Raw genomic sequence first — 23,997 nt, forward strand, 5'->3', positions numbered from 1 at the left:
GGAGAAACCTGGGAAAACCTTGGGGAAAGGGTGGGAAAAAAACCTGGGAGAAGGGTGGGAAAAACCTGGGGAAAACCTTGGGGAAAGGGTGGGAAAAAAACCTGGGAGAAGAGTGGGAAAAGAGTGGGGAAAATATGGGAAAAACCTGGGGAAAATCCAGGAAAAGGGTGGCAAAAAACTGGGGGGAGAAATCTGGGAGAAGGGTGGGAAAAACCTGGGGAAAACCTTGGGGAAAGGGTGGGAAAAACCTGGGAAAGCTCTGGGAATGCCCCGAGCCCCAAACCCAGCCCAAATCCTGGGAATCCCTCGGACCCCTCCAGGGATGGGGATCCAGCCCTGCCTGAGCCCCTCCCGACGCTTCCCAACCCTTTTTCCATGGAAAAATCATCCCAGATTTCCTGTCCTGGCACAGCTCGAGGCCCTTCCCTCTTGTCCTGCCCCATTCCCTGGGATCAGATCCCAAATCCCCCCTGGATCAGATCCCAAATCCCCCTGGGATCAGATCCCAAACCCCCCTGGATCAGATCCCAAACCCCCCCCGGATCAGATCCCAAATTCCCCCTGGATCAGATCCCAAATCCCCCCTGGGATCAGATCCCAAACCCCCCTGGGATCAGATCCCAAATCCCCCCTGGTTCCCTTTTCTCCACCCTGAGCCCCCCCAGGCCCCTCCAGGCCCTCCCTCCATGACGGAATTCCACCTTCCCCCCATAACTCCCCCTCCCCATCCCCTGAACCCCGGGTTTATCCCGGTTTATCCCGGTTATTCCCGGTTTTTCCCACCTTTCACCCGCGCCGATTTGGTCTCGAATTTGGTCAACATGGTCCCAGCCCGGCCCGGCCGCAACCCGGAACCTCCACGTCGGCACCGCGGGACCGCCCCGGAAGCGGCACCGCTTCCGCAGCGTCACTTCCGCCGGATCGCGGAAGTGGAGCGGCCGCGGGCGGCGATGGCGGCGGGGCCGGGCCGGGATTCCCCGGGAATGGCCCGGAGCTCCCCAGGAACGGCCTGGAATTCCCTGGGAACGCTCCGCAGCTCCTTGGGCGTGCTCCGCGCGCTGCTCGTGGCCGCGCTGGCGGCGGGTGAGGCCTGAGGGGGAGGGGGAAGGGGTGGCTTGGGGGGTCCTGAGGGGAGGGGAGGGGGCGAGGCCTCCCGGGGACACTTTTGGGGTCCCCAATTCCCCTTTTGGGGTCCCCAGTTCCCTTTTTGGGGTCCCCTCATGGCTGGGGAGGGGTCCGTGTCCCCCTCAGTGCCCGTTTTGGGGTCCCTAATTCCCCTTTTGGGGTCCCCCCGGGCCCTTTTGGGGTCCCTGTGTCCCTGGCTGTGTCCCTGGCTCCATTCCCTTCTCCTTTTCCCAGCCCTTTCCCTGTCTCCCATCCCATTTTCCCATGCCATTCCCAGTTTTTGACCCCGTTTTTCTCTGCCCCAGTCCCAGTTTCTGATCCCGGTGTTTCCCTGCCCCATTCCCAGTCCCTTGTCCCATTTGTCCCGTGCCATTCCCGGGTTTTGATCCTGGTTTTTCCCAGTCCCTAGTCCCAGTCATTCCCAGTCTTTGATCTTGCTGTTTCCCTGCCCCATTCCCGGGCTTTGATCCCATTTATCCCGTCACCTTCCCGGTTTTAATCCTGGTGTTTCCCTGCCCCAGTCCGAGTCCCTGACCCCGTTTTTCCCTGCTGCATTCCCGGGTTTTGATCCCAATTATTCCCAGTCCCTGATCCCGGTGTTTTCCCAGTTTTGATCCCATATTTTTCCTGCCCCACCCCAGGTTCCTGCCAGGGGAACTCGGTGCACAGGAAGATTTACATCACCCTGAACCACACGGCGCCCTGCGTGCGCCTGCTCAACGCCACGCACCAGATCGGCTGCCAGTGTGAGAAATCCTGGGAATTCCGGGAATGCTGGGGGGCATGGGGCTCGGCTGCCAGTGTGAGAAATCCTGGGAATTCCTGGGAATTCCAGGGGGGTCTGGGAATGCTGGGGGCCACACACCAGATTGGCTGCCAGTGTGAAAATCTGGGAATTTCAGGGGATTTGGGAATGCTGGGGGTGTCTGAGGGAGCCTCCTGGTGATGCTGGCGGTGTCAGGGCCCCTCATCCCCCTGCCCTGCTCTGCCAGGGAATTTTGGGAATTCTGAGGGGACAAATCCCACATTTCCACCCCACAGCTCTCCCCTAAATTCCTCAGCTCTCTGCCTTGATTTTCCAGGGAATTTTGGGAATTCTGAGGAGACAGTTCCCACATTTCCACCCCTGAGTTCTCCCTCTCAACCCCTCACCCCCCTCCCCTGCTATTCCATGGGAATCCCTGGATTTTTGGTGGGAATCCGTGGAATTCTGTGGGGAACAAATCCCACATTTCCACCCCATAGCTCTCCCTTAAATTCCTCAGCTCTCTGCTTTGGTTTTCCAGAGAATTTTGGGAATTCTGAGGGAACAAATCCCACATTTCCACCCCACAGCTCTCCCTTAAATTCCTCAGCTCTCTGCCTTGGTTTTCCAGAGAATTTTGGGAATTTGGAGGGGACAAATCCCACATTTCCACCCCAGAGCTCTCCCCTAAATTCCTCAGCTGTCTGCCTTGGTTTTCCAGGGAATTTTGGGAATTCTGAGGGGACAAATCCCACATTTCCACCCCACAGCTCTTCCTTAAAACCCTCATCCTCCTGCCCACCTTTCCAGAGAATTTTGGGAATTCTGAGGGGACAATTCCCACATTTCCCCCCCAGAGCTCTCCCCCTCAGCCCCTCCCCCTGCTCCCCTGATGTTCCACGGGAATCCCAGGATTTTTGGTGGGAATCCCTGGAGTTCTGAGGGGCTGCTCCCCCTTTCCCCCAGCCTCGCTGAGCGGGGACACGGGCGTGATCCACGTGGTGGAGAAGGAGCAGGACCTGGAGTGGGCCCTGGCCAAGGGCCCCCACCCACCCTACATGGTGCTGCTGGACGGGCACCTCTTCTCCAGGTGGGACCTTGGGAATGCCAGAATCTGGGAATGAGCCCCTTCTTCCAGCTGGGACCCTTGGGAATGCCAGAATCTGGGAATAAATCCCCTTCTTCAGCTGGGACCCTTGGGAATGCCAGAATCTGGGAATGAACCCCTTCTTCCAGCTGGGACCCTTGGGAATGCCAGAATCTGGGAATAAATCCCCTTCTTCAGCTGGGACCCTTGGGAATGCCAGAATCTGGGAATGAGCCCCTTCTTCCAGCTGGGACCCTTGGGAATGCCAGAATCTGGGAATGAACCCCTTCTTCCAGCTGGGACCCTTGGGAATGCCAAAATCTGGGAATAAATCCCTTCTTCCAGCTGGGATCCTTGGGAATGCCAAAATCTGGGAATGAGCCCCTTCTCCAGGTGGGACCTTGGGAATGCCAGAATCTGGGAATGAGCCCCTTCTTCCAGCTGGGACCCTTGGGAATGCCAGAATCTGGGAATAAATCCCTTCTTCCAGCTGGGATCCTTGGGAATGCCAAAATCTGGGAATGAGCCCCTTCTTCCGGGTGGGATCTTTGGGAATGGGAACTCCAAAATCTGGGAATAAATCCCTTTCTCCAGGTGGGACCCTTGGGAATGCCAGAATCTGGGAATAAATCCCTTCTTCCATGTGGGATCTTTGGGATTGGGAATGCCAAAATCTGGGAATGAGCCCCTTCTTCCATGTGGGACCCTTGGGAGTGCCAGAATCTGGGAATAAATCCCTTTCTCCAGGTGGGATCTTGGGAATGCCAAAATCTGGGAATGAGCCCCTTCTTCCGGGTGGGATCTTTGGGAATGGGAACTCCAAAATCTGGGAATAAATCCCTTTCTCCAGGTGGGACCCTTGGGAATGCCAGAATCTGGGAATAAATCCCTTCTTCCATGTGGGATCTTTGGGATTGGGAATGCCAAAATCTGGGAATAAATCCCTTCTTCCATGTGGGACCCTTGGGAGTGCCAGAATCTGGGAATAAATCCCTTCTTCTGTGTGGGATCCTTGGGAATGCCAAAATCTGGGAATAAATCCCTTCTTCTGTGTGGGATCTTTGGGAATGCCAAAATCTGGGAATAAATCCCTTCTTCTGTGTGGGATCCTTGGGAATGCCAAAATCTGGGAATAAATCCCTTGTTCCATGTGGGATCTTTGGGATTGGGAATGCCAAAATCTGGGAATAAATCCCCTTTTCCAGGTGGGATTCTTGGGAATGCCAAAATCTGGGAATGAATCCCTTCTTCCATGTGGGATCTTTGGGATTGGGAGCTTCAAAATCTGGGAATAAATCCCTTTCTCCAGGTGGGATCTTTGGGAACTCCAAAATCTGGAAATAAATCCCCTTCTCCAGGTGCTGCTCCGGGCCTGGGCCCTTCCTGGCCTTGCAGGGATTTTGTCCTTGCTAAACTTTGCTTTTCCTTCTCTTTTTCTGTGGGATTGGACTCCCCCATCCATGGAATGTCGATCCATGATTTAAAAACCAGGGATAACAAACCTCGGGATGGACTTGGGGCTCCTGTTCCTGGGAAAGGCAGGAGGGCCCTGGCTGGAATTTTCTCCCTCTTGATTTTTCCCTCATTTTAGGCCCTTCCATGATTTTCCCAAGGGCTTTTCCCTTCATTTCCTCGATTTATCCCCAGTTTTCACTTTTCTATGGATAAATCCCAAATTCCAACCCTTTTCCCCCTTTTCCAGGGAGGTTTTGCTGCACCTGAGGGGAATTTCCAGGATTTCCGGCCTTGTCGGTTTTCCGCCATTTTGGGCCCTCCCAAGATAAAAATCCCAGGATTTTTCCTTCATTTCCTCGATTTATCCCCAGATTTCACTTTTCTATGAATAAATCCCAAATTCCAACCCTTTTCCCCTTTTCCAGGGGGGGGTTTGCTCCACCTGAGGGGAATTTCCAGGATTTCCGGCCTTGTCGGTTTTCCGCCATTTTGGGCCCTCCCAAGATAAAAATCCCAGGATTTTTCCTTCATTTCCTCGATTTATCCCCGGATTTCACTTTTCTATGAATAAATCCCAAATTCCAGCCCTTTTCCCCTTTTCCAGGGAGGTTTTGCTGTGCCTGAGGGGAATTTCCAGGATTTACGGCCTTGTCGGTTTTCCACCATTTTGAGCCCTCCCAAGATAAAAATCCCGGGATTTTCCCTTCATTTCCTCGATTTATCCCCGGATTTCAGTTCCTGGTGGATAAATCCCAAATTCCAACCCTTTTCCCCCTTTTCCAGGGAGGTTTTGCTGTGCCTGAGGGGAATTTCCAGGATTTACGGCCTTGTCGGTTTTCCGCCATTTTGGGCCCTCCCAACATAAAAATCCCAGGATTTTCCCTTCATTTCCTCGATTTATCCCCGGATTTCAGTTCCTGATGTATAAATCCCAAATTCCAGCCCTTTTTCCCCTTTTTCCCCTTTTCCAGGGAGGTTTTGATGCAGCTGAAAGGAAGCTCCCGGATCTCAGGCCTGGCCGTGGCCGCTGCCTCTCCCGCCCCTTCCCAAGGATTTTCCCCGGGACTGAAGTGTCCCAACGATGGATTTGGTGAGCAGAATTCCCAGCTTTTCCCCTTTTTTCCCCTCTGTTTTTTTTCCTGATTTCCCCCCATTTTTCTTCCTGTTTCTTCCCCATTTTTTCCCTTTTTTGTCCCCCCATTTTTTCCTCAATTCTCTCTGTCTCTTCCCATTTTTCTCCCATTTTTCCCAGTTTTTTTCCAATTTTTTTCTGTTTTCCCCCATTTTTGCTTCATTTTTTCCCCATTTCTTCACATTTTTCTCCCATTTTTTCTTGGGCTTTTCTCCCATTTTTCTTTTTTTGTTTCCCCATCTTCCCCCACCATTTTCCCCCTGGTTTCCCCCATTTTATCCCATTTTTTTCACTGTTCTTTTCACATTTTTCACCTTTCTTCCCATTTTTCCCCCATTTCCCAGATGTTTACTCAGACACCTACAGCCCCCAGTTCTTGCCCAGTTTTTGCCTGTTTTTCACCGTTTTATCCCCATTTCCCAGATGTTTACTCAGACACCTACAGCCCACAGTTCTTGCCCAGTTTTTGCCCATTTTTCACCGTTTTCCCCCCATTTTTCAGGAGTTTACTCTGACACCTACAGCCCACAGTTCTTGCCCAGTTTTTTCCCATTTTATCCCATTTTTCCCCCATTTCCCAAGAGTTTACTCCGACACCTACAGCCCACAGTTCTTGCCCAGTTTTTGCCTATTTTTCACCATTTTCCCCCCATTTTTCAGGTGTCACCTACAGCCCCCAGTTCTTGCCCAGTTTTTGCCCATTTCTCTCTGTTTTTCCCCCATTTTTCAGGAGTTTACTCTGACACCTACAGCCCACAGTTTTTGCCCGTTTTTCACTGTTTTTCCCCCGTTTTTCAGGAGTTTACTCCGACACCTACGGCCCCCAGTTTGCTCACTGCAACGGCTCCCAGTGGAACCCGGGCGGCTCGGGGCTCTCCTACGAGGATTTCCCCTTCCCCATCTTCCTGCTGCAGGATGCCAACGAGACCCAGCTCATCAAAGAGGTGCTGGGGCCACGGGCTGGGGCAAAATCCCACTAAAAACCTGCTAAAAGTTCTTTAAAATTCATCAAAACCCGGTAAAATCCGTGAAAATCCAATTTAAAATTGTTTAAATCCGTAAAAATCCAATTTAAAATCATTTAAATCCTTTGAAAATTCATTAAAATCCACAAAAGTCCATTGAAAAGCTGTTGAAAATTCAAGTTCAGTGAAAGCCAATTAAAAGTCATTTAAATCCAATTTAAAATCACTTAAATCCATAAAATCCATTGAAAATTCAGTAAAACCCAGTTAAAAATCATTTAAATCCATAAAAATGCGTTGAAAATTCATCAAATCCACAGAAGTCCATTGAAAATCCATTAAAACCATAAAAGTCCAATGAAATCCATTGAAAGTTTAATAAAGTCCATTAAAACCATAAGAATCTATTGGAAATTCATTAAAATCCATTAAATCCATAAAAGTCCATTGGAAATCCATTAAAATCCATTGAAAGTTCATTAAAATCCATTAAATCTATAGAGGTCCATTGGAAATTCATTAAAATCTGTTCAAATCCATTAAATCTATAAAAGTCCCTTGAAAATTCATGAAAATCCATGAAAATCCATTAAATCCATGAAAATTGATTAAAATTCATTGAAATCCATGAAAGTCCATTGAAAATCCACTGAAAATCTATTAAAAAAACCTGGAGATCCATGAAAAACTGCATAATAGTCTTCCACAATACTTTCAAAAAGTCCATTTAAAAAAATACCACGAAACCATTAAGAACCCATTAAAAAAATCTTAAAAAACGAAATAAGAATCAATTTTTATGATTCTTTTAAAAGGGTGTTAAAAAGAATCGTAAGGGGTCCATCCAAAATCTTGAAAAATCTGTAAAAAACCCATAAAAGTTTTAAAGAAGATTTAAGAATCCACAAAATAACCTTTAAAAATCCTTTTTAAAAAACTATTTTAAAAATAATCTTTAAAAAGAAAATCTTTTTTTAAAAGAGCTTAAAAAAAAAGTTTAAAAAATCAAAAAAAAATCCTTTAAAAGAAAAACTTTAAGAAAAAATCAAAAGGATATTATCAAAAATCCATTAATGAGCCTTTCAAAAAATCCATTAAAAGTCTGAAAAATTCTGTTAAAAATTCGTTTAAAAACCCAGAAAAAAAGCCAAAAAATTAACAAAATCCCCCAGAAGTTTTAAACCCCCCCGTGGTGCCGATGCAGCTTTCCCCTGGCTGAGCAGTGCCGTGTTTGTTGCATTTCTTGCAGTGTTTCCAGGCCCACAACGTGCCGCCCTCGCCCGGCTCGGTGCCGCAGTTCCCGCTCTGCGCCATGCAGCTGCAGGCACACATGCATGCTGCGGCCAGCACCGTCACCTGCATGCGCCGCAGCTCGCTGCAGAGCGCCTTCAGCATCAACCCAGGTACGTGGGGCAGTGCTGCAGTGGGGCTGCAGTGGGGCTGCAATGGGGCTGCAGAGCGCCTTCAGCATCAACCCAGGTACGTGCTGCAGTGGGGCTGTGCTGCAATGGGGCAGTGCTGCAATGGGGCTGCAGAGCGCCTTCAGCATCGACCCAGGTCAGTCACAGGGCTGCAATGGGGCTGTGCTGCATTGGGGGCTGCAATGGGGCTGCAGAGCGCCTTCAGCATCGACCCAGGTACGTGCTGCATTGGGGCTGTGCTGCAGTGGGGCAGTGCTGCAATGGGGCTGCAATGGGGCTGCAGAGCGCTTTCAGCATCAACCCAAGTACGTGCTGCAGTGGGGCTGCAATGGAGCAGTGCTGCAATGGGGCTGCAGAGCGCCTTCAGCATCAACCCAGGGCAGTGCTGCATGGGGCTGCGCAGGGGCTGCAGCCTCAGCCCGGGTCACTGGCCCAAATCCTGGGAAAATCACAGGGAAGTCCTGGGGAAATTCAGGAGCAATCCCAGGGAAATCCTGGGGAAATTCAGGAGCAATCCCAGGGAAATCCTGGGGAAATTCAGGAGCAATCCCAGGGAAATCCTGGGGAAATTCAGGAGCAATCCCAGGGAAATCCTGGGGAAATTCAGGAGCAATCCCAGGGAAATCCTGGGGAAATTCAGGAGCAATCCCAGGGAAATCCTGGGGGAATAATTGGAAATGCTGGGGGAATCTAGGAAAAAACCTGAGAAAATAATGGGGAAATCCTGGAGAAATCCTGGGAAATCCTGGGGAAATTACCGGGGAAGTGCTGGGGAAATCATGGGAAAGTTCTGGGGAAATCCTGGGAGAATCACAGGGACATCCTGGGGAAATCTCAGTGAAATCCTGGGAAACTTTGGGAGAATCGTGAGAAGATCACGGGGAAACCCTGGGAGAGCCCTGCGGAATCCAGGGGGAGTCCATGGGGAATCCTGGGAATTCCAACGTCTGCAGCTCCCTGAATGCCACCAATCCCTTTGTCTTTTCCATAAGAATTCCCACAGAAATCCCATTTGTAGCAGGACTTCCCAGTACTTCCCTGGAATGTGTTCCCACCCCCAGAGATCCTGTGTGCCCCCCTGCTGGATTCCAACATCTGGAGCTCCCTGAATCCCTTTTTCCTGTAAAACCTCCCAGAGAAATCCCATTTTTCCCCGTTTTTAGCAGGATTTCCCGGTTTTCCCCTGGAGTTTTCCCAGCCCCTGGAATGTGTTCCCTTTCCCAGAGATCGTGTGTGACCCCCTGCTGGATTACAACGTCTGGAGCTCCCTGCAGCCCATCAACGCCTCGGGGCGGCTGCAGCCCGAGCAGCAGCTGGTCCTGGCGGCCACCAGGGTGAGAGAAAATCCCTGGAAAAAAAAGGGGAACATCTCTGGGATAATCGTGGGGAAATCCTTGGGAAACTGTGGGGAAATTCCTGGGGAAAATCGTGGGGAAATCATGGGAAAAATCCTTGGGAAATCATGGGGAAATTCCTTGAGAAATCCTGGGAAAAATCGTGGGGAAATCCTGGGAAAAATGGTGGGGAAATCGTGGGGAAATCCTGGGAACATCTCTGGGAAAATTATGGGGAAATCCTGGGAAAAATGCTTAGGAAAACGTGGGGAAATTCCTCAAGAAATCATGGGAAAATCGTGGGGAAAATCCTTGGGAAATCATGGGGGAAATTCCTCAAGAAATCCTGGAAAAAATCTGGGAAAATCATGAGGAAATCATGGGGGAAATCGTGGGAAAAATTCTTGGGAAACTGTGGGGAAATTCCTGGGGAAAATCCTGGGAACATCTCTGGGAAAATTATGAGGAAATCCTGGGAAAAATCCTTGGGAAATCGTGGGGAAATTCCTTGAGAAATCCTGGGAAAAATCGTGGGGAAATCCTGGGAACATCTCTGGGAAAATCGTGGGGGAAATCATGGGAAAAATCCTTGGGAAAGCAGGGATAAATTCCTCAAGAAATCCTGGGGAAAATCATGGGAAAAATCCTTGGGAAACCATGGGGAAATTCCTGGACAAATCCTGGGAAAATTGTGGGGAAATCCTGGGAAAAAACTAGGAAAATCATGGGGGAAATCCTGGGGAAAATCCTTGGGAAACCGTGGTGAAAATTCCTTGAGAAATCCTGGGAAAAATCTGGGAAAATTGTGGGGAAATCCTGGGAACATCTCTGGGAAAATCATGGGGGAAATCCTGGGGAAAATCCTTGGGAAACCAGGGGGAAATTCCTCAAGAAATCATGGGAAAAATCTGGGAAAATCATGGGGGAAATCATGGGGAAATCCTGGGAACATCTCTGGGAAAATCATGGGGAAATCAGGGAAAATCCTAGGAAAAATCACGGAGAAATCCCAGGAAAACTCCTTGGAAAATCCTTTGAAAACCCTGGAAAAATCCCTGGGAAATCACATGAAGATCCCACTGAAATCGTGTTTCAGGGATGTTCCCTGCCCCATTCTGTGTTTTCCCAGGTGGAAAGCCACTCATTTTTCTGGAACATTCCCATTTTTCCCATTTCCCAGGTGTTCAGCCCCTCGTTTCCCTGTTCCATTCCTGTTTTTCCAGAACATTCCCAGGCGTTCAGCCCCTCGTTTCCCTGCCCCATTCCTGTGTTTCCAGAACATTCCCAGGTGTTCAGCCCCTCATTTCCCTGCCCCATTCCCGTGTTTCCAGAACATTCCCAGGTGTTCAGCCCCTCGTTTCCCTGCTCCATTCCCGTGTTTCCAGAACATTCTCAGGTGTTCAGCCCCTCGTTTCCCTGTTCCATTCCTGTTTTTCCAGAACATTCCCAGGGGTTCAGCCCCTCGTTTCCCTGTTCCATTCCTGTTTTTCCAGAACATTCCCAGGTGTTCAGCCCCTCGTTTCCCTGCCCCATTCCCGTGTTTCCAGAACATTCCCAGGGGTTCAGCCCCTCGTTTCCCTGCCCCATTCCCATGTTTCCAGAACATTCCCAGGTGTTCAGCCCCTCGTTTCCCTGCCCCATTCCCGTGTTTCCAGAACATTCCCAGGGGTTCAGCCCCTCGTTTCCCTGCTCCATTCCTGTTTTTCCAGAACATTCCCAGGTGTTCAGCCCCTCGTTTCCCTGCCCCATTCCCGTGTTTCCAGAACATTCCCAGGTGTTCAGCCCCTCATTTCCCTGTTCCATTCCTGTTTTTCCAGAACATTCCCAGGTGTTCAGCCCCTCGTTTCCCTGCCCCATTCCCGTGTTTCCAGAACATTCCCAGGTGTTCAGCCCCTCATTTCCCTGCCCCATTCCCGTGTTTCCAGAACATTCCCAGGTGTTCAGCCCCTCGTTTCCCTGTTCCATTCCCGTGTTTCCAGAACATTCCCAGGGGTTCAGCCCCTCGTTTCCCTGCCCCATTCCCGTGTTTCCAGAACATTCCCAGGTGTTCAGCCCCTCGTTTCCCTGCCCCATTCCCGTGTTTCCAGAACATTCCCAGGGGTTCAGCCCCTCGTTTCCCTGCCCCATTCCCATGTTTCCAGAACATTCCCAGGTGTTCAGCCCCTCGTTTCCCTGCCCCATTCCCGTGTTTCCAGAACATTCCCAGGGGTTCAGCCCCTCGTTTCCCTGCTCCATTCCTGTTTTTCCAGAACATTCCCAGGTGTTCAGCCCCTCGTTTCCCTGCCCCATTCCCGTGTTTCCAGAACATTCCCAGGTGTTCAGCCCCTCATTTCCCTGTTCCATTCCTGTTTTTCCAGAACATTCCCAGGTGTTCAGCCCCTCGTTTCCCTGCCCCATTCCCGTGTTTCCAGAACATTCCCAGGTGTTCAGCCCCTCATTTCCCTGCCCCATTCCCGTGTTTCCAGAACATTCCCAGGTGTTCAGCCCCTCGTTTCCCTGTTCCATTCCCGTGTTTCCAGAACATTCCCAGGGGTTCAGCCCCTCGTTTCCCTGCCCCATTCCCGTGTTTCCAGAACATTCCCAGGTGTTCAGCCCCTCGTTTCCCTGCCCCATTCCCGTGTTTCCAGAACATTCCCAGGGGTTCAGCCCCTCGTTTCCCTGCCCCATTCCCATGTTTCCAGAACATTCCCTGTTTCCCAGGTGGACAGCCACTCGTTTTTCTGGAACGTGGCCCCGGGGGCCGAGGCCGCCGTCGGTTCCTTCGTGGCGCTGCTGGCGGCTGCCCAGGCCCTGCAGGCGGCCCCGGGCTCCCAGAGCCTGCCCAGGAACGTCCTCTTCGTCTTCTTCCAGGGGGTGAGAGCCAAATTCCCGGGGATCCAGCCCCAGATCCTCGGGATCACAGCCCAGGATTGCCTGGGATCAGTCCCAGCCCTTGGGAATGGGTTCTTCCCGGGTTCTTCCCGGGTTTTTGGGTGGGATTGGGCTCAGCTCCCCGGGAACGTCCTCTTCGTCTTCTTCCAGCGGGTGGGAGTAGGAATTCCCTGGGATCCAGCCTGGAATTCCCTGGGATCCAGCCTGGAATTCCCTGGGATCCAGCCCAGGATCTAGCCCAGGATCCTTGGGATCAATCCCAGCCCTTGGGAATGGGTTTTTCCCAGGTTTTTGGGTGGGATTGGAGTCAGGTCCCCAGGAACATCCTCTTCATCTTCTTCCAGGGGGTGAGAGCCGGAATTCCCTGGGATCCAGTCCCAAATTCCCAGGATCCAGCCCCAGATCCTCGGGATCACAGCCCAGGATTCCCTGGGATCAATCCCAGCCCTTGGGAATGGGTTTTTCCCAGGTTTTTGGGTGGGATTGGGCTCAGTTCCCCAGGAACGTCCTCTTCGTCTTCTTCCAGGGTGTGAGAGCTGGAATTCCCGGGATCCAGCCCCAAATCCTCGGGATCACAGCCCAGGATTCCCTGGGATCAATCCCAGCCCTTGGGAATGGGTTTTTCCTGGGTTTCTGGGAGTAGGAATTCCCTGGGATCCAGCCCGGGATTCACTGGGATCCAGCCCCAAATCCTTGGGATCCATCTCAGGATCCCAGCTCCGATCCTTGGGATCAATCCCAGCCCTTGGGATCAATCCCAGCCCTTGGGAATGGGTTTTTCCCAGGTTTTTGGGTGGGATTGGAGTCAGGTCCCCTGGAATATCCTCTTCGTCTTCTTCCAGGGGGTGAGAGCCAAATTCCCTGGGATCCATCCCGGGATCCAGCCCCAAATCCTCGGGATCCCAACCCTGAGTCTTTGGGATCAATCCCAGCCCTTGGGAATGGGTTTTTCCCAGGTTTTTCCTGGGTTTTTGGTTGGGATTGGCTTTGGTTTGGTTTCTTTCACTTTTCTCCACTCCCTTCCCATCTTTCCCATTTCTTTTCCTTTATTTTTCCTTTCTTTTCCACGTTTTCTCCTTTCCCCGCATTTCCCATTTTGTTCCTTTTCCTTTTTTCCCTTTCTTCCCCTTTTATTTTCTTTCTTTTCCCATTCCTCTCCTTGTCATTCCTTGGTTTTCCCTTCCTTTCCCCTTTCCCTTTCCCCGGAATTCCAGGACTTTTTCCCTTTCCCAGGAGACCTTCGATTACATCGGCAGCTCCCGCCTGGTGTTTGACATGGAGCAGGAGAAGTTCCCGGTGCGCCTGGAGAACATCGGCGCCTTCCTGGAGCTGGGCCAGGTCTGGGACAGCATTCCCAGGGACCCTTTTCCCGGGAATTCCCCCAGTTTTCCCTGAATTTCCCACCCCAGCTCTGATTTTTCCCTGAATTTCCCACCCCAGCTCTGATTTTTCCCTGAATTTCCCACCCCAGCTCTGATTTTTCCCTGAATTTCCCCCCCCCAGCTCTGATTTTTTCCTGGAATTCCCACCCAGGGACCTGGAATTCCCACCCAGAGGCTGTTTTTTCTCTGGAATTCCCAGCCCAGCCCAGATTTTTCCCTGGAATTCCCACCCTGGGGCTGATCTTTCCCTGGAATTCCCATCCCAGCCCAGATTTTTCCCTGGAATTCCCATCCCAACTTGGGTTTTCCCTGGAATTCCCATCCAGAGCCCCAGAATTCCCACCCCGGGGCTGAATTTTCCCTGGAATTCCCATCCTCACCCGGAGTTTTCCCTGGAATTCCCATCCCAACTGGATTTTTCCCCTGGAATTCTCCATCCCAGCCCTGATTTTCCCTGGAATTCCCATCCAGGGCCCCAGAATTCCCACCCTGGGGCTGGTTTTTCCTTGGAATTCTCCATCCCAGCCGTGATTTTTCCCTGGAATTCCCATCCAGGGCCCCAGAATTCCCACCCTGGAGCTGGTTTCTCCCTGGAATTCCCACCCCAGCTGGAATTTTTCCCTGGAATTCCCACCCCAGCCCTGATTTTCCCCTGGAATTCCCCCGGGCTGTTTTCCAGGTGTCCCTGCGGAACAGCTCCGTGCTCTGGATGCACACGGATCCCGTCTCCCGCCGGAACGAATCCGTGGAATCCCAGGTGAGGCCGGCACCCCGGGAATCCCCTGGGATCCATCCCAGGCTCGGAGCCTTTCCCAGAAACCCAAACCCTGCCCGGATTCCTGGGATATTCCCAGCAAAACCCGGGATCCCTCAGGGGATTTCAGATTCCCGGTGGGAATTCTATCCCGGAGAACCCCCTGGGCTCATCCCAAACTCCCTTTTCCGTGGAAATTCCGACCCAAACTCCAGGATTTCCAGCAGGATTCCAGCTCCTGAGGCGGCATTCCCGCTTTTCCAGGTGCAGGAGATCCTGGCCGTGCTCCGGAGCAGCGGCGCCGGCTCCGGGCTTTCCCTGCAGGAGCCGGGCGTGTCCCAGCCCCTCCCCCCCTCGTCATTCCAGAGGTTCCTGAGATCCCGGAGCATCCCGGGGGTGGTGCTGAGCGACCACCGGGCCGCCTTCCGCAACAGGTACGGCCCGGAACGCCGGGAATGCCGGGACGGGTAAATCCGGGAATGCTGGGACGGGTAAATCTGGGAATGCCAGGAATTCTGGGATGGGAAAATCTGGGAATTCCAGAAATTCTGGGACAGGTAAATCTGGGAATTCCAGAAATTCTGGGACAGGTAAATCTGGGAATTCTGGGACAGGTAAATCCAGGAATGCTGGGACAGGTAAATCTGGGAATGCCGGGAATTCCGGGACAGGTAAATCTGGGAATTCCAGAAATTCTGGGACAGGTAAATCCGGGAATGCCAGGAATGCTGGGATGGGTAAATCTGGGAATTCCAGAAATTCTGGGACAGGTAAATCCAGGAATGCCAGGAATGCTGGGACAGGTAAATCTGGGGATTCCAGAAATTCTGGGACAGGTAAATCCGGGAATGCCAGGAATTCTGGGACAGGTAAATCTGGGAATTCTGGGACAGGTAAATCCGGGAATGCTGGGACAGGTACAACACAGGAATTCTGGGAATTCCAGAACAGATCCAAAATCTGGGAATTCCGGGACAGGTGAAATTCGGGAATTCCAGGCGTTCCAGCAGGATCCCACCTTCCCATCCCGAAAGTCCGGGATTTCCAGCGGGATTTGGCCCTTCCCGTGGGGATCCCAGCCCAGGGGAGTTCTGGGAATGCTCGGAAGAGCGGGAGGGAATTGCTCGGACAGGCGAGAGGAAATTCCGGCTTTTTCTGGGAGAAGGTTCCTGGCCCGGAGCCCGGCAGGGGCCGGAGGCGCCGGAGCCGCAGCTGCGCTTCCAGAGGCTGCTCCCGGAATTTTCCGTGGAATTATTGCCTGGCTGGCTCCTCTCCCCTTCCAGGGGTTTTGTGGGATCACCCCCCCTGACCCCGGTCCAGCTTTCCCGAAGGAATTCTCGGATCCGCGGCGGGAATTTGGGAATCCCAAAGACCCCAAATCCCAGCTCTGGGATCCCTTGGGACCGTCCCAGCTTTCCCGGGAGTGTGGGAATCTGGGATTCCCTTGGAATTCCGGCTGTTGGCGGATGATACACCATTCACTGATGGAACCCCTTGGAATTCCCATCTTTTCCTTGGATCCTGTGGGAATTTTCCTCTCCCAGCTCCGGGAACGGGCTCTGAAATTCCAACCGCAGCCTGGAATTCCAAGCAGAGCCCGAGCCCTCCTCGCTAATCCCAGAAAATCCCTCGGGGAATTCCTTTGGAATTCCAGCCCCTCCTGGCTGAATCCCCGGGCACGGGGCCCTTCTCCGGGATGGGAATTCCGGCCCCATGCCGGCTTTTCCCGGCTGTGTTCCCAGGTACTTCCAGAGCATCTACGACACGGCCGAGAGCATCGGGCTGCGTTACCCCGAGGGGCTGAGCCCCGAGCAGCAGCTGCACTTCGTCACCGGCACCGCCCAGGTCCCCCGGAATTCCCAGAATTCCCAGAATTCCCGGCCTTCCCGGAATTCCCGGCCTTCCCAGGGTTCCTGGCGTTCCCGGGCTTCCCGGCCTTCCCGGGGTTCCTGGCGTTCCCGGGCTTCCCGTCATTCCCGGGGTTCCTGGGGTTCCCGGGGCTCAGGGGATCCGGGGGTTCCGGGGGTTCAGGATCTGGGATTCCTGGGATTTGGGAGCTGGGACTTGGGATCCAGGGGACTCCTGGGATTTGGGATCTAGGGGATCCCTGGAATTCAGGATCTGGGATTTGGGATCTGGGATTCCTGGGATCTGGGACTTGGGATCCAGGGGACTCCTGGGGTTTGGGAGCTGGGGTTTGGGATCCAAGGGGTTCTTGGGATTTGGGATCCAGGGGATTCCTGGGATTGGGGATTTGGGATTCCTGGGATCTGGGATTTGAGATCCAGGGGATTCTTGGGATTGAGGATCTGGGATTTGGGATCCAAGGGATTCTTGGGATTTGGGATCTGGGATTCCTGAGATTTGGGACTTGGGATCCAGGGGATTCCTGGGATTCAGGAAATGGGATTTGGGATCCAAGGGATTCTTGGGATTCGGGATCCAGGGGATTCCTGGGATCTGGGACTTGGAATCCAGGGGATTCCTGGGATTCAGGATCCAGGCAGGAGTGGGAATTGGAGAGGAGGGAAAGGTGGGAACAGCTGGGAGGGATTTGGGAAGGGGGAGAGGAGGGAAAGGCCGGGAACGAGGGCGGGAAGGATCCGGGAGCGTCGGGACAGGGGCGCTTCGGGCCGGACGCTGATCCTGGGAGTTCCCAGAATTCCCGGAGTTCCCAGAATTCCCGGCTTTGTTCCCGCTCTCCAGGCCCTGGCCGAGGTGGCCACGCTGGTGGCCCGGGCTCTGTTCACCCTGGCCGGGGGAAAATCCGGCACCGAGAGCATCCAGGCGGATCCCGGAACGGTAGGGATGGGAAGGAATTCCTGCTGGGAATGCTGGGAAGGAATGCTGGGAACTCCTGTTGGGAGTGCTGGGAATGCTGCCGTGGGAATCCACAGTCAGCCTGGCATCCCCAGTTTCCCTGGAATGCCCAGTTTTCCTGGGATCCCTGGGATTAAAATCCCCACTTCTCCTGGAATTGGAATCCCCTTTTTTTGCTGAAATCCCTGGAGTTAGAAGCCCCCATTTTCTTGGGATTTGTAGGATTGGAACCCCTGGGATTGGGATCCCCCATTTACCTGAAATGCCTGGGATAAGAATCCCTAAATTCTCCGGGAATTCCTGGGATTACAGTCCACAACTCTGCTGGGATTCCTAAAATTGAAATCCCTGGAATCAGACCCCCCGATTTTCCTGGGATCCCTGGAATCAGACCCCCCGATTTTCCTGGAATTCCCGCTTTCCCCCCTCCTTGCCTGGGCCCTTTTCCCTGAGGGAATTCCGGGCTCTCCCCCCCAGGTCACGCGGCTGCTCTACGGATTCCTGCTCAACTCCAACAACTCCTGGTTCCAGTCCCTGATCAAACCCGACCAGAAGGGAATCCTGGGTGAGGAGAGAGCCCCATTCCCGCTCTTCCAGCTGGCATTCCAGCCTGGAATTCCCCTTTTTCCTGACGGGATCCCCAGGAGCTGGGATCCCCGTTTTCCCCTGCTGGGATCCCCACTTTTCCCTGCCTGTAATTCCCATTTTCCCGTCTCTAACTCCCATCTTTCCCAGCTGTCATTCCCATCTTTCCTGGCTGTCATTCCCATTTTTCCCCTCTCCAATCCCCATTTTCCCAGCTGTGATTCCCCAGAGCCAGAATTCCCGTTCCCAATCCCATTTCTCCCATTCCCCTGCTGGATTTCCCATTCCCCAGCCAGAATTCCCATTCCCAATCCCATTTTCCCTTTCCCCCAGCCAGAATTCCCGTTCCCAGTCCCGTTTTTCCTGTTCCAAATCCCATTTTTCCCATTTTTCCCATTCCCCAGCTGGAATTTCAGTTCCCAATCCTGCTTTTCCCATTCCCCAGCCATAATTCCTGTTCCCAATCCCATTTCTCCCGTTCCCCAGGGCCGTGATTCCTGTTCCCAATCCTGGTTTTCCTGTTCCCAGTCCCATTTTTCCCATTCCCCAGGGCCGTGATTCCTGTTCCCAATCCTGGTTTTCCTGTTCCCAGTCCCATTTTTCCCATTCCCCAGCCATAACTTCGGTTCCCAATCCCATTTTTCCCGTCCCCAATCCCGTGTTTCCCGTCCCCAATCCCGTGTTTCCCATTTCTCCCATCCCCAATCCTGTGACTCCCGTCCCCAATCCCGTGATCCCCATCCACAATCCCGTGATTCCCATCCCCAATCCCATTTCTCCCGTCCCCAATCCCGTGATTCCCTTTTCTCCCATCCCCAATCCCATGATTCCTGTCCCCAATCCCGTTTCTCCCATCCCCAATCCCGTGACTCCCGTCCCCAATCCCGTGATCCCCATCCCCAATCCTGTGATTCCCATCCCCAATCCCGTGTTTCCCATCCCCAATCCCATTTTTCCCGTCCCCAATCCCATGTTTCCCGTCCCCAATCCTGTGATTCCCGTCCCCAATCCCGTTTCTCCCATCCCCAATCCCGTGACTCCCGTCCCCAATCCTGTGTTTCCCGTCCCCAGTCCCGTGATCCCAATCCCGTGATCCCCATCCCCAATCCCGTGTTTCCCGTTTCTCCCATTCCCCATCCCGTGATTCCCGTCCCCAATCCCGTGATTCCCATCCCGTGATTCCCATCCCGTGATTCCCATCCCGTGATTCCCGTTTTCCCGTTGCTGCCCAGGCCCTTTCCCGCAGCACTACGTGGCCGTCTCCAGCCCCACCAACACCACGCAGCTGCTGCAGGCGGTGCTGGGCAACCTGACCGGGGCCAGCGTCAACCTGAGCCGGGAGCAGTGCCAGAGCCCCGGGAAGAGCCCGGGAACCCAGCCCGAGGTGGGGTTTGGGATTGGGATAATGGGATTGGGATAATGGGAGCAGTGCCAGAGCCCCGGGAAGAGCCCGGGAACGCAGCCCGAGGTGGGGTTTGGGATTGGGATTTGGGGTTGGGATAATGGGAGCAGTGCCAGAGCCCCGGGAAGAGCCCGGGAACGCAGCCCGAGGTGGGGTTTGGGATTGGGATAGTGGGGTAATGGGGCCAGAGCCCCAGGAAGAGCCCGGGAACCCAGCCCGAGGTGGGATAATGGGATTGGGATTTGGGATAGTGGGATACTGGGAGCAGTGCCAGAGCCCCGGGAAGAGCCCGGGAACCCAGCCCGAGGTGGGGTTTGGGATTGGGATAGTGGGGTAATGGGGCCAGAGCCCCGGGAAGAGCCCGGGAACCCAGCCCGAGGTGGGATAATGGGATTGGGATTTGGGATAGTGGGATACTGGGAGCAGTGCCAGAGCCCCGGGAAGAGCCCGGGAACCCAGCCCGAGGTGGGGTTTGGGATTGGGATAGTGGGATAATGGGAGCAGTGCCAGAGCCCCGGGAAGAGCCCGGGAACGCAGCCCGAGGTGGGGTTTGGGGTTGGGATTTGGGATTGGGATAATGGGAGCAGGGCCAGAGCCCCGGGAAGAGCCCGGGAACGCAGCCCGAGGTGGGGTTTGGGGTTGGGATTTGGGATAATGGGGCCAGAGCCCCGGGAAGAGCCCGGGAACGCAGCCCGAGGTGGGATAATGGGATTGGGGATTGGGATACTGGGAGCAGTGCCAGAGCCCCGGGAGGAGCCCGGGAACGCAGCCCGAGGTGGGATTTGGGGTTGGGATAGTGGGATAATGGGATAATGGGGCCAGAGCCCCGGGAAGAGCCCGGGAACGCAGCCCGAGGTGGGATTTGGGATTGGGATTTGGGATTGGGATACTGGGAGCAGTGCCAGAGCCCTGGGAAGAGCCCGGGAACGCAGCCCGAGGTGGGGTTTGGGATTTGGGATTTGGGATTGGGATTTGGGAATGGGGCCAGAGCCCCGGGAAGAGCCCCGGAACGCAGCCCGAGGTGGGGTTTGGGGTTGGGATTTGGGATTGGGATACTGGGAGCAGTGCCAGAGCCCTGGGAAGAGCCCGGGAACGCAGCCCGAGGTGGGGTTTGGGATTTGGGATTTGGGATTGGGATTTGGGAATGGGGCCAGAGCCCCGGGAAGAGCCCCGGAACGCAGCCCGAGGTGGGGTTTGGGATTGGGATTTGGGATTGGGATAATGGGAGCAGTGCCAGAGCCCCGGGAAGAGCCCGGGAACGCAGCCCGAGGTGGGGTTTGGGATTGGGATAGCGGGATAGTGGGATAATGGGGCCAGAGCCCCGGGAAGAGCCTGGGAATGCAGCCTGAGGTGATCCCGAATGTGGGATGGGAGTTGGGTTTTTCCATGTGTAATTCCCTTTTCCCTAGCTGTAATTCCCATTTCCCCGTGCCATTCCCGCTGTAATTCCCGCTGTAATTCCCACTGTAATTCCCGTTTTCCCCCGCCATTCCTGCTGTAATTCCCGCTGTAATTCCCATTGTTTTCCCACTGTAATTCCCATTTTTCCCCGCCATTCCCAGCTGTAATTCCCATTGTTTTCCCACTGTAATTCCCGTGTTTCCCCGCCATTCCCAGCTGTAATTCCCGTTGTTTCCCACTGTAATTCCCGCTGTAATTCCCGCTGTAATTCCCGTTTTTCCCCCGCCATTCCCAGCTGTAATTCCCGTTGTTTCCCACTGTAATTCCCGCTGTAATTCCCGCTGTAATTCCCGTTTTTCCCCCGCCATTCCCAGCTGTAATTCCCGCTGTAATTCCCGCTGTAATTCCCGTTTTTCCCCCGCCATTCCCAGCTGTAATTCCCGTTGTTTTCCCACTGTAATTCCCGTTTTTCCCCGCCATTCCCAGCTGTAATTCCTGTTGTTTCCCACTGTAATTCCCGTTTTTCCCCGCCATTCCCAGCTGTAATTCCCATTGTTTTCCCGCTGTAATTCCCGTTTTTCCCCGCCATTCCCAGCTGTAATTCCCGCTGTAATTCCCATTGTTTTCCCACTGTAATTCCCGCTGTAATTCCCGTGTTTCCCCCGCCATTCCCAGCTGTAATTCCCATTGTTTTCCCACTGTAATTCCCGTTTTTCCCCGCCATTCCCAGCTGTAATTCCCGCTGTTTCCCACTGTAATTCCCGTTTTCCCCCGCCATTCCCAGCTGTAATTCCCACTGTAATTCCCGTTTTTCCCCCGCCATTCCCAGCTGTAATTCCTGCTGTAATTCCCACTGTAATTCCCGGTGTTTCCCGCTGTAATTCCCGCTGTAATTCCCGCTGTAATTCCCGGTTTCCCCCGCCATTCCCAGCTGTAATTCCCATTGTTTTCCCACTGTAATTCCCGTTTTTCCCCGCCATTCCCAGCTGTTCGAGTACTGGTGGGTGCAGGGCCCCCTGGAGGGCAATTCCAGCTCGCGCCTGCCCGGCTGTGTCCGCTCCGGCGTCCGTCTGTCCCCCGCGCTGTCCCCGGCCTTCGAGCTGCGCCGCTGGGACTCGCCGGAATTCTCCACCTGGACCGAGAGCCGCTGGAAGGACATCCGGGCCCGCATCTTCCTGGTGGCCAGCCGGGAGCTGGAGGTGACACGGGGACACCGGGAGATGGCACTGGGGACAGCCGGGGGACGGGGAGGGGACACACGGACACCGGGACAGCAAGGGGACACAAGGACAGGGGCACAGGAGATGGGACACAGGGATGGGGACAGAGAGGGGACACAGGGAGGGGGACAGGGACACAGGGATGGGGACAGAGAGGGGACACAGGGAGGGGGACAGGGACACAGGGAGGGGACAGGGACACAGGGACAGCAAGGGGATACAAGGACAGGGACACAGGGGATGGGACACAGGGGTGGGGACAGAGAGGGGACACAGGGATGGGACAGGGACACTGAGGGGTCACTGGGACAGGGAGGGGACAGGGACACAGGGACAGAGGGAAGGGACACAGGGAGGGGGCAGAGAGGGGACAGGGACAGCAAGGGGACACAAGGACAGGGACACAGGGGATGGGACACAGGGATAGGGACAGGGACACTGAGGGGTCACAGGGACAGGGAAGGGACAGGGACACAGGGACACAGGGATTGGGACAGAGGGAGGGGACAGGGACACAGGGATTGGGGCACAGGGATGAGGACACAGGGAGGGGACAGGGACAGGGACAGAGGGATGAGGATGCAGGGAGGGGACACAGGGACACCCAGGGGACACAGGGATGGGACAGAGAGGGGACAGGGACACAGGAAGGGGACACGGGGACAAGGACACGGGGACAGGGACATGGCGGGGACAGGGAGGGACCCTGGGTTTATCCCAAATTCCCAAATCCCCAATTCCCGTTTCCCAGCTCCTGACCCTGGCCCTGGGGGTGCTGGTGCTGCTCCTGTCCCTGCTCTGCACCTTCCTCATCAACTCCAAGGCCGCGCTGCTCTTCGGCCTCCCGGCCCCGCCCGGCCCCTCCGGCTACTGAAAACCCGGGAAAACCTGGGAAAAACCCGGGAAAAACCCGGGAAAACCTGGGAAAACCCGGGAAAAACCCTGGGAAACCCGGGAAAACCCGGGAAAAACCCCTGGGAGACCCGGGAAAACCTCTGGGAAATCCGGGAAAAACCCCTGGTAAATCCAGGAACACCTCTGGAAAACCCAGGAACACCCCTGGGAAATCTGGGAAAACCCCTGGAAAACCCAGGAAAACCCTGGGAAATCCAGGGAAACCTCCTGGAAAACCAGGAAAAACCCCTGGGAAATCCGAGAACACCTCTGGAAAATCCAGGAACACCTCTGGAAAATCCAGGAAAAACCCCTGGAAAACCCGGGAAAACCCCTGGAAAATCCAGGGAAACCTCCTGGAAGGGGCCTGGAAAAGCCTCGGCAGGGAATTCCCCCAGAGCTGGGAATGCCAGAGGTGTTCCCGGGAAATCCGGAATTCCGGGTGGGATCCATGCCCTGGGGGGAGAATTCCCAGAATTTCAGGTGGGGTCTGCTGCTGGGGGGGGGAAATGCCCAAAATTCCCGGTTGGATTCGATGCCCCGAGTGAAGAATTCCCGGAATTCCCATTTGGATTTGATGTCCCAAGTGAAGAATTCCTGGAATTCCTGCTTGCCGGAGTGGCAAATTCCTGGGATTTCTGGATGGATCCGGTGCCCTGAGTGGGGAATTCCCAAAATATTCCCAGAATTCCCAATTGGACCCATCCTGTTTCCCGGGGTGGAGCTTTTCCCAAAGTCCAGATAAAGGAAGGATGAAGGGGGGATTTCTGGGAATTGTGAGGATTCCAACGGGTCTGGGAATGTCCCGATGGAAAAGGTCCCTTTTTTCCCTGGGATTTGTAAATATTATAAATAAACCCTTGGAATTCCCAAGGAACCTTTGTATTTCCAGGTTTTTTTCCAAAGAAAATGCAGAGAAAACGCTGGGAACTGGGGGGATTTGGGGTTGGGATTGGATAAAAGGGGTGGGATGTGGATCCCAAAAAAATCGTGGAAAAGGAGGAAAAGCTTTGGGATAACAGATGGGAAGGACACAAAGGGGTGGGGCCGGATGGAGCCCAAATTCGGGATATTGAGCCGGGAATTCGGGATAATGAGCCGGGAATTCGGGATATTGAGCCGGGAATTCGGGATAATGGGCTGGAAATTCGGGATATTGAGCTGGGAATTCGGGATATTGAGCCGGGAATTTGGGATAATGAGCCGGGAATTCGGGATAATGAGCTGGGAATTCGGGATAATGAGCCGGGAATTCGGGATAATGAGCTGGGAATTCGGGATATCGGGCTGGAAATTGGGGAACGGGCGAAATCCCGGGAATTCCCGGGACTGGGAATGAACAAAATCCCGGCAGAACCTTCCCGGCTCCGCGGGATCTTTGGGATCTTTGGGGTCCGAGCCCCA

General features: G+C 54.0%; 2 protein-coding genes across 3 annotated transcripts in view; one reads left to right on the forward strand and one right to left on the reverse strand.

The window, feature by feature from the left end:
• Positions 1 to 906, reverse strand: part of COPA (COPI coat complex subunit alpha) — a 29,806-nt gene extending 28,900 nt beyond the window's left edge. Inside the window, exon 1 of the mRNA XM_059870988.1 lies at positions 784 to 906. Coding sequence (XP_059726971.1) covers positions 784 to 823 — 40 coding nt within the window. The 5' untranslated portion in view covers positions 824 to 906. The remainder of the gene's footprint in view (positions 1 to 783) is intronic.
• Positions 822 to 23,470, forward strand: NCSTN (nicastrin). Of its 2 annotated transcripts, XM_059870996.1 has the most exons (17): positions 822 to 1,083; positions 1,767 to 1,871; positions 2,837 to 2,960; positions 5,384 to 5,502; positions 6,343 to 6,488; positions 7,759 to 7,912; positions 9,155 to 9,264; positions 11,965 to 12,117; positions 13,369 to 13,473; positions 14,197 to 14,274; positions 14,536 to 14,705; positions 16,014 to 16,116; positions 16,978 to 17,073; positions 17,569 to 17,656; positions 18,909 to 19,060; positions 21,466 to 21,678; positions 22,451 to 23,470. In XM_059870996.1, exons 1-17 carry the CDS (start codon positions 822 to 824, stop codon positions 22,571 to 22,573), a joined length of 2,301 nt encoding a protein of 766 aa, XP_059726979.1. In that variant the 3' UTR covers positions 22,574 to 23,470. The 2 variants fall into 2 exon arrangements, with proteins under 2 accessions (XP_059726979.1, XP_059726981.1); XM_059870998.1 differs by lacking the exons at positions 822 to 1,083; positions 1,767 to 1,871 and adding an exon at positions 1,884 to 1,927.
• The last annotated feature ends 527 nt before the right edge of the window (positions 23,471 to 23,997 follow it).

This window comes from Haemorhous mexicanus, chromosome 31, assembly GCF_027477595.1.
Source record: "Haemorhous mexicanus isolate bHaeMex1 chromosome 31, bHaeMex1.pri, whole genome shotgun sequence".
In the NCBI taxonomy this organism is placed as follows: Eukaryota; Metazoa; Chordata; class Aves; order Passeriformes; family Fringillidae; genus Haemorhous; species Haemorhous mexicanus.

Bases quoted from the DNA above. Each gene is read 5' to 3' on its own strand.
- NCSTN (XM_059870996.1), top strand. From the start codon at position 822: ATGGTCCCAGCCCGGCCCGGCCGCAACCCGGAACCTCCACGTCGGCAC. The intron at 14,275-14,535 runs GTGAGGCCGGCA...CCGCTTTTCCAG, and splicing joins ACGAATCCGTGGAATCCCAG to GTGCAGGAGATCCTGGCCGT. The intron at 21,679-22,450 runs GTGACACGGGGA...CCCGTTTCCCAG, and splicing joins TGGCCAGCCGGGAGCTGGAG to CTCCTGACCCTGGCCCTGGG.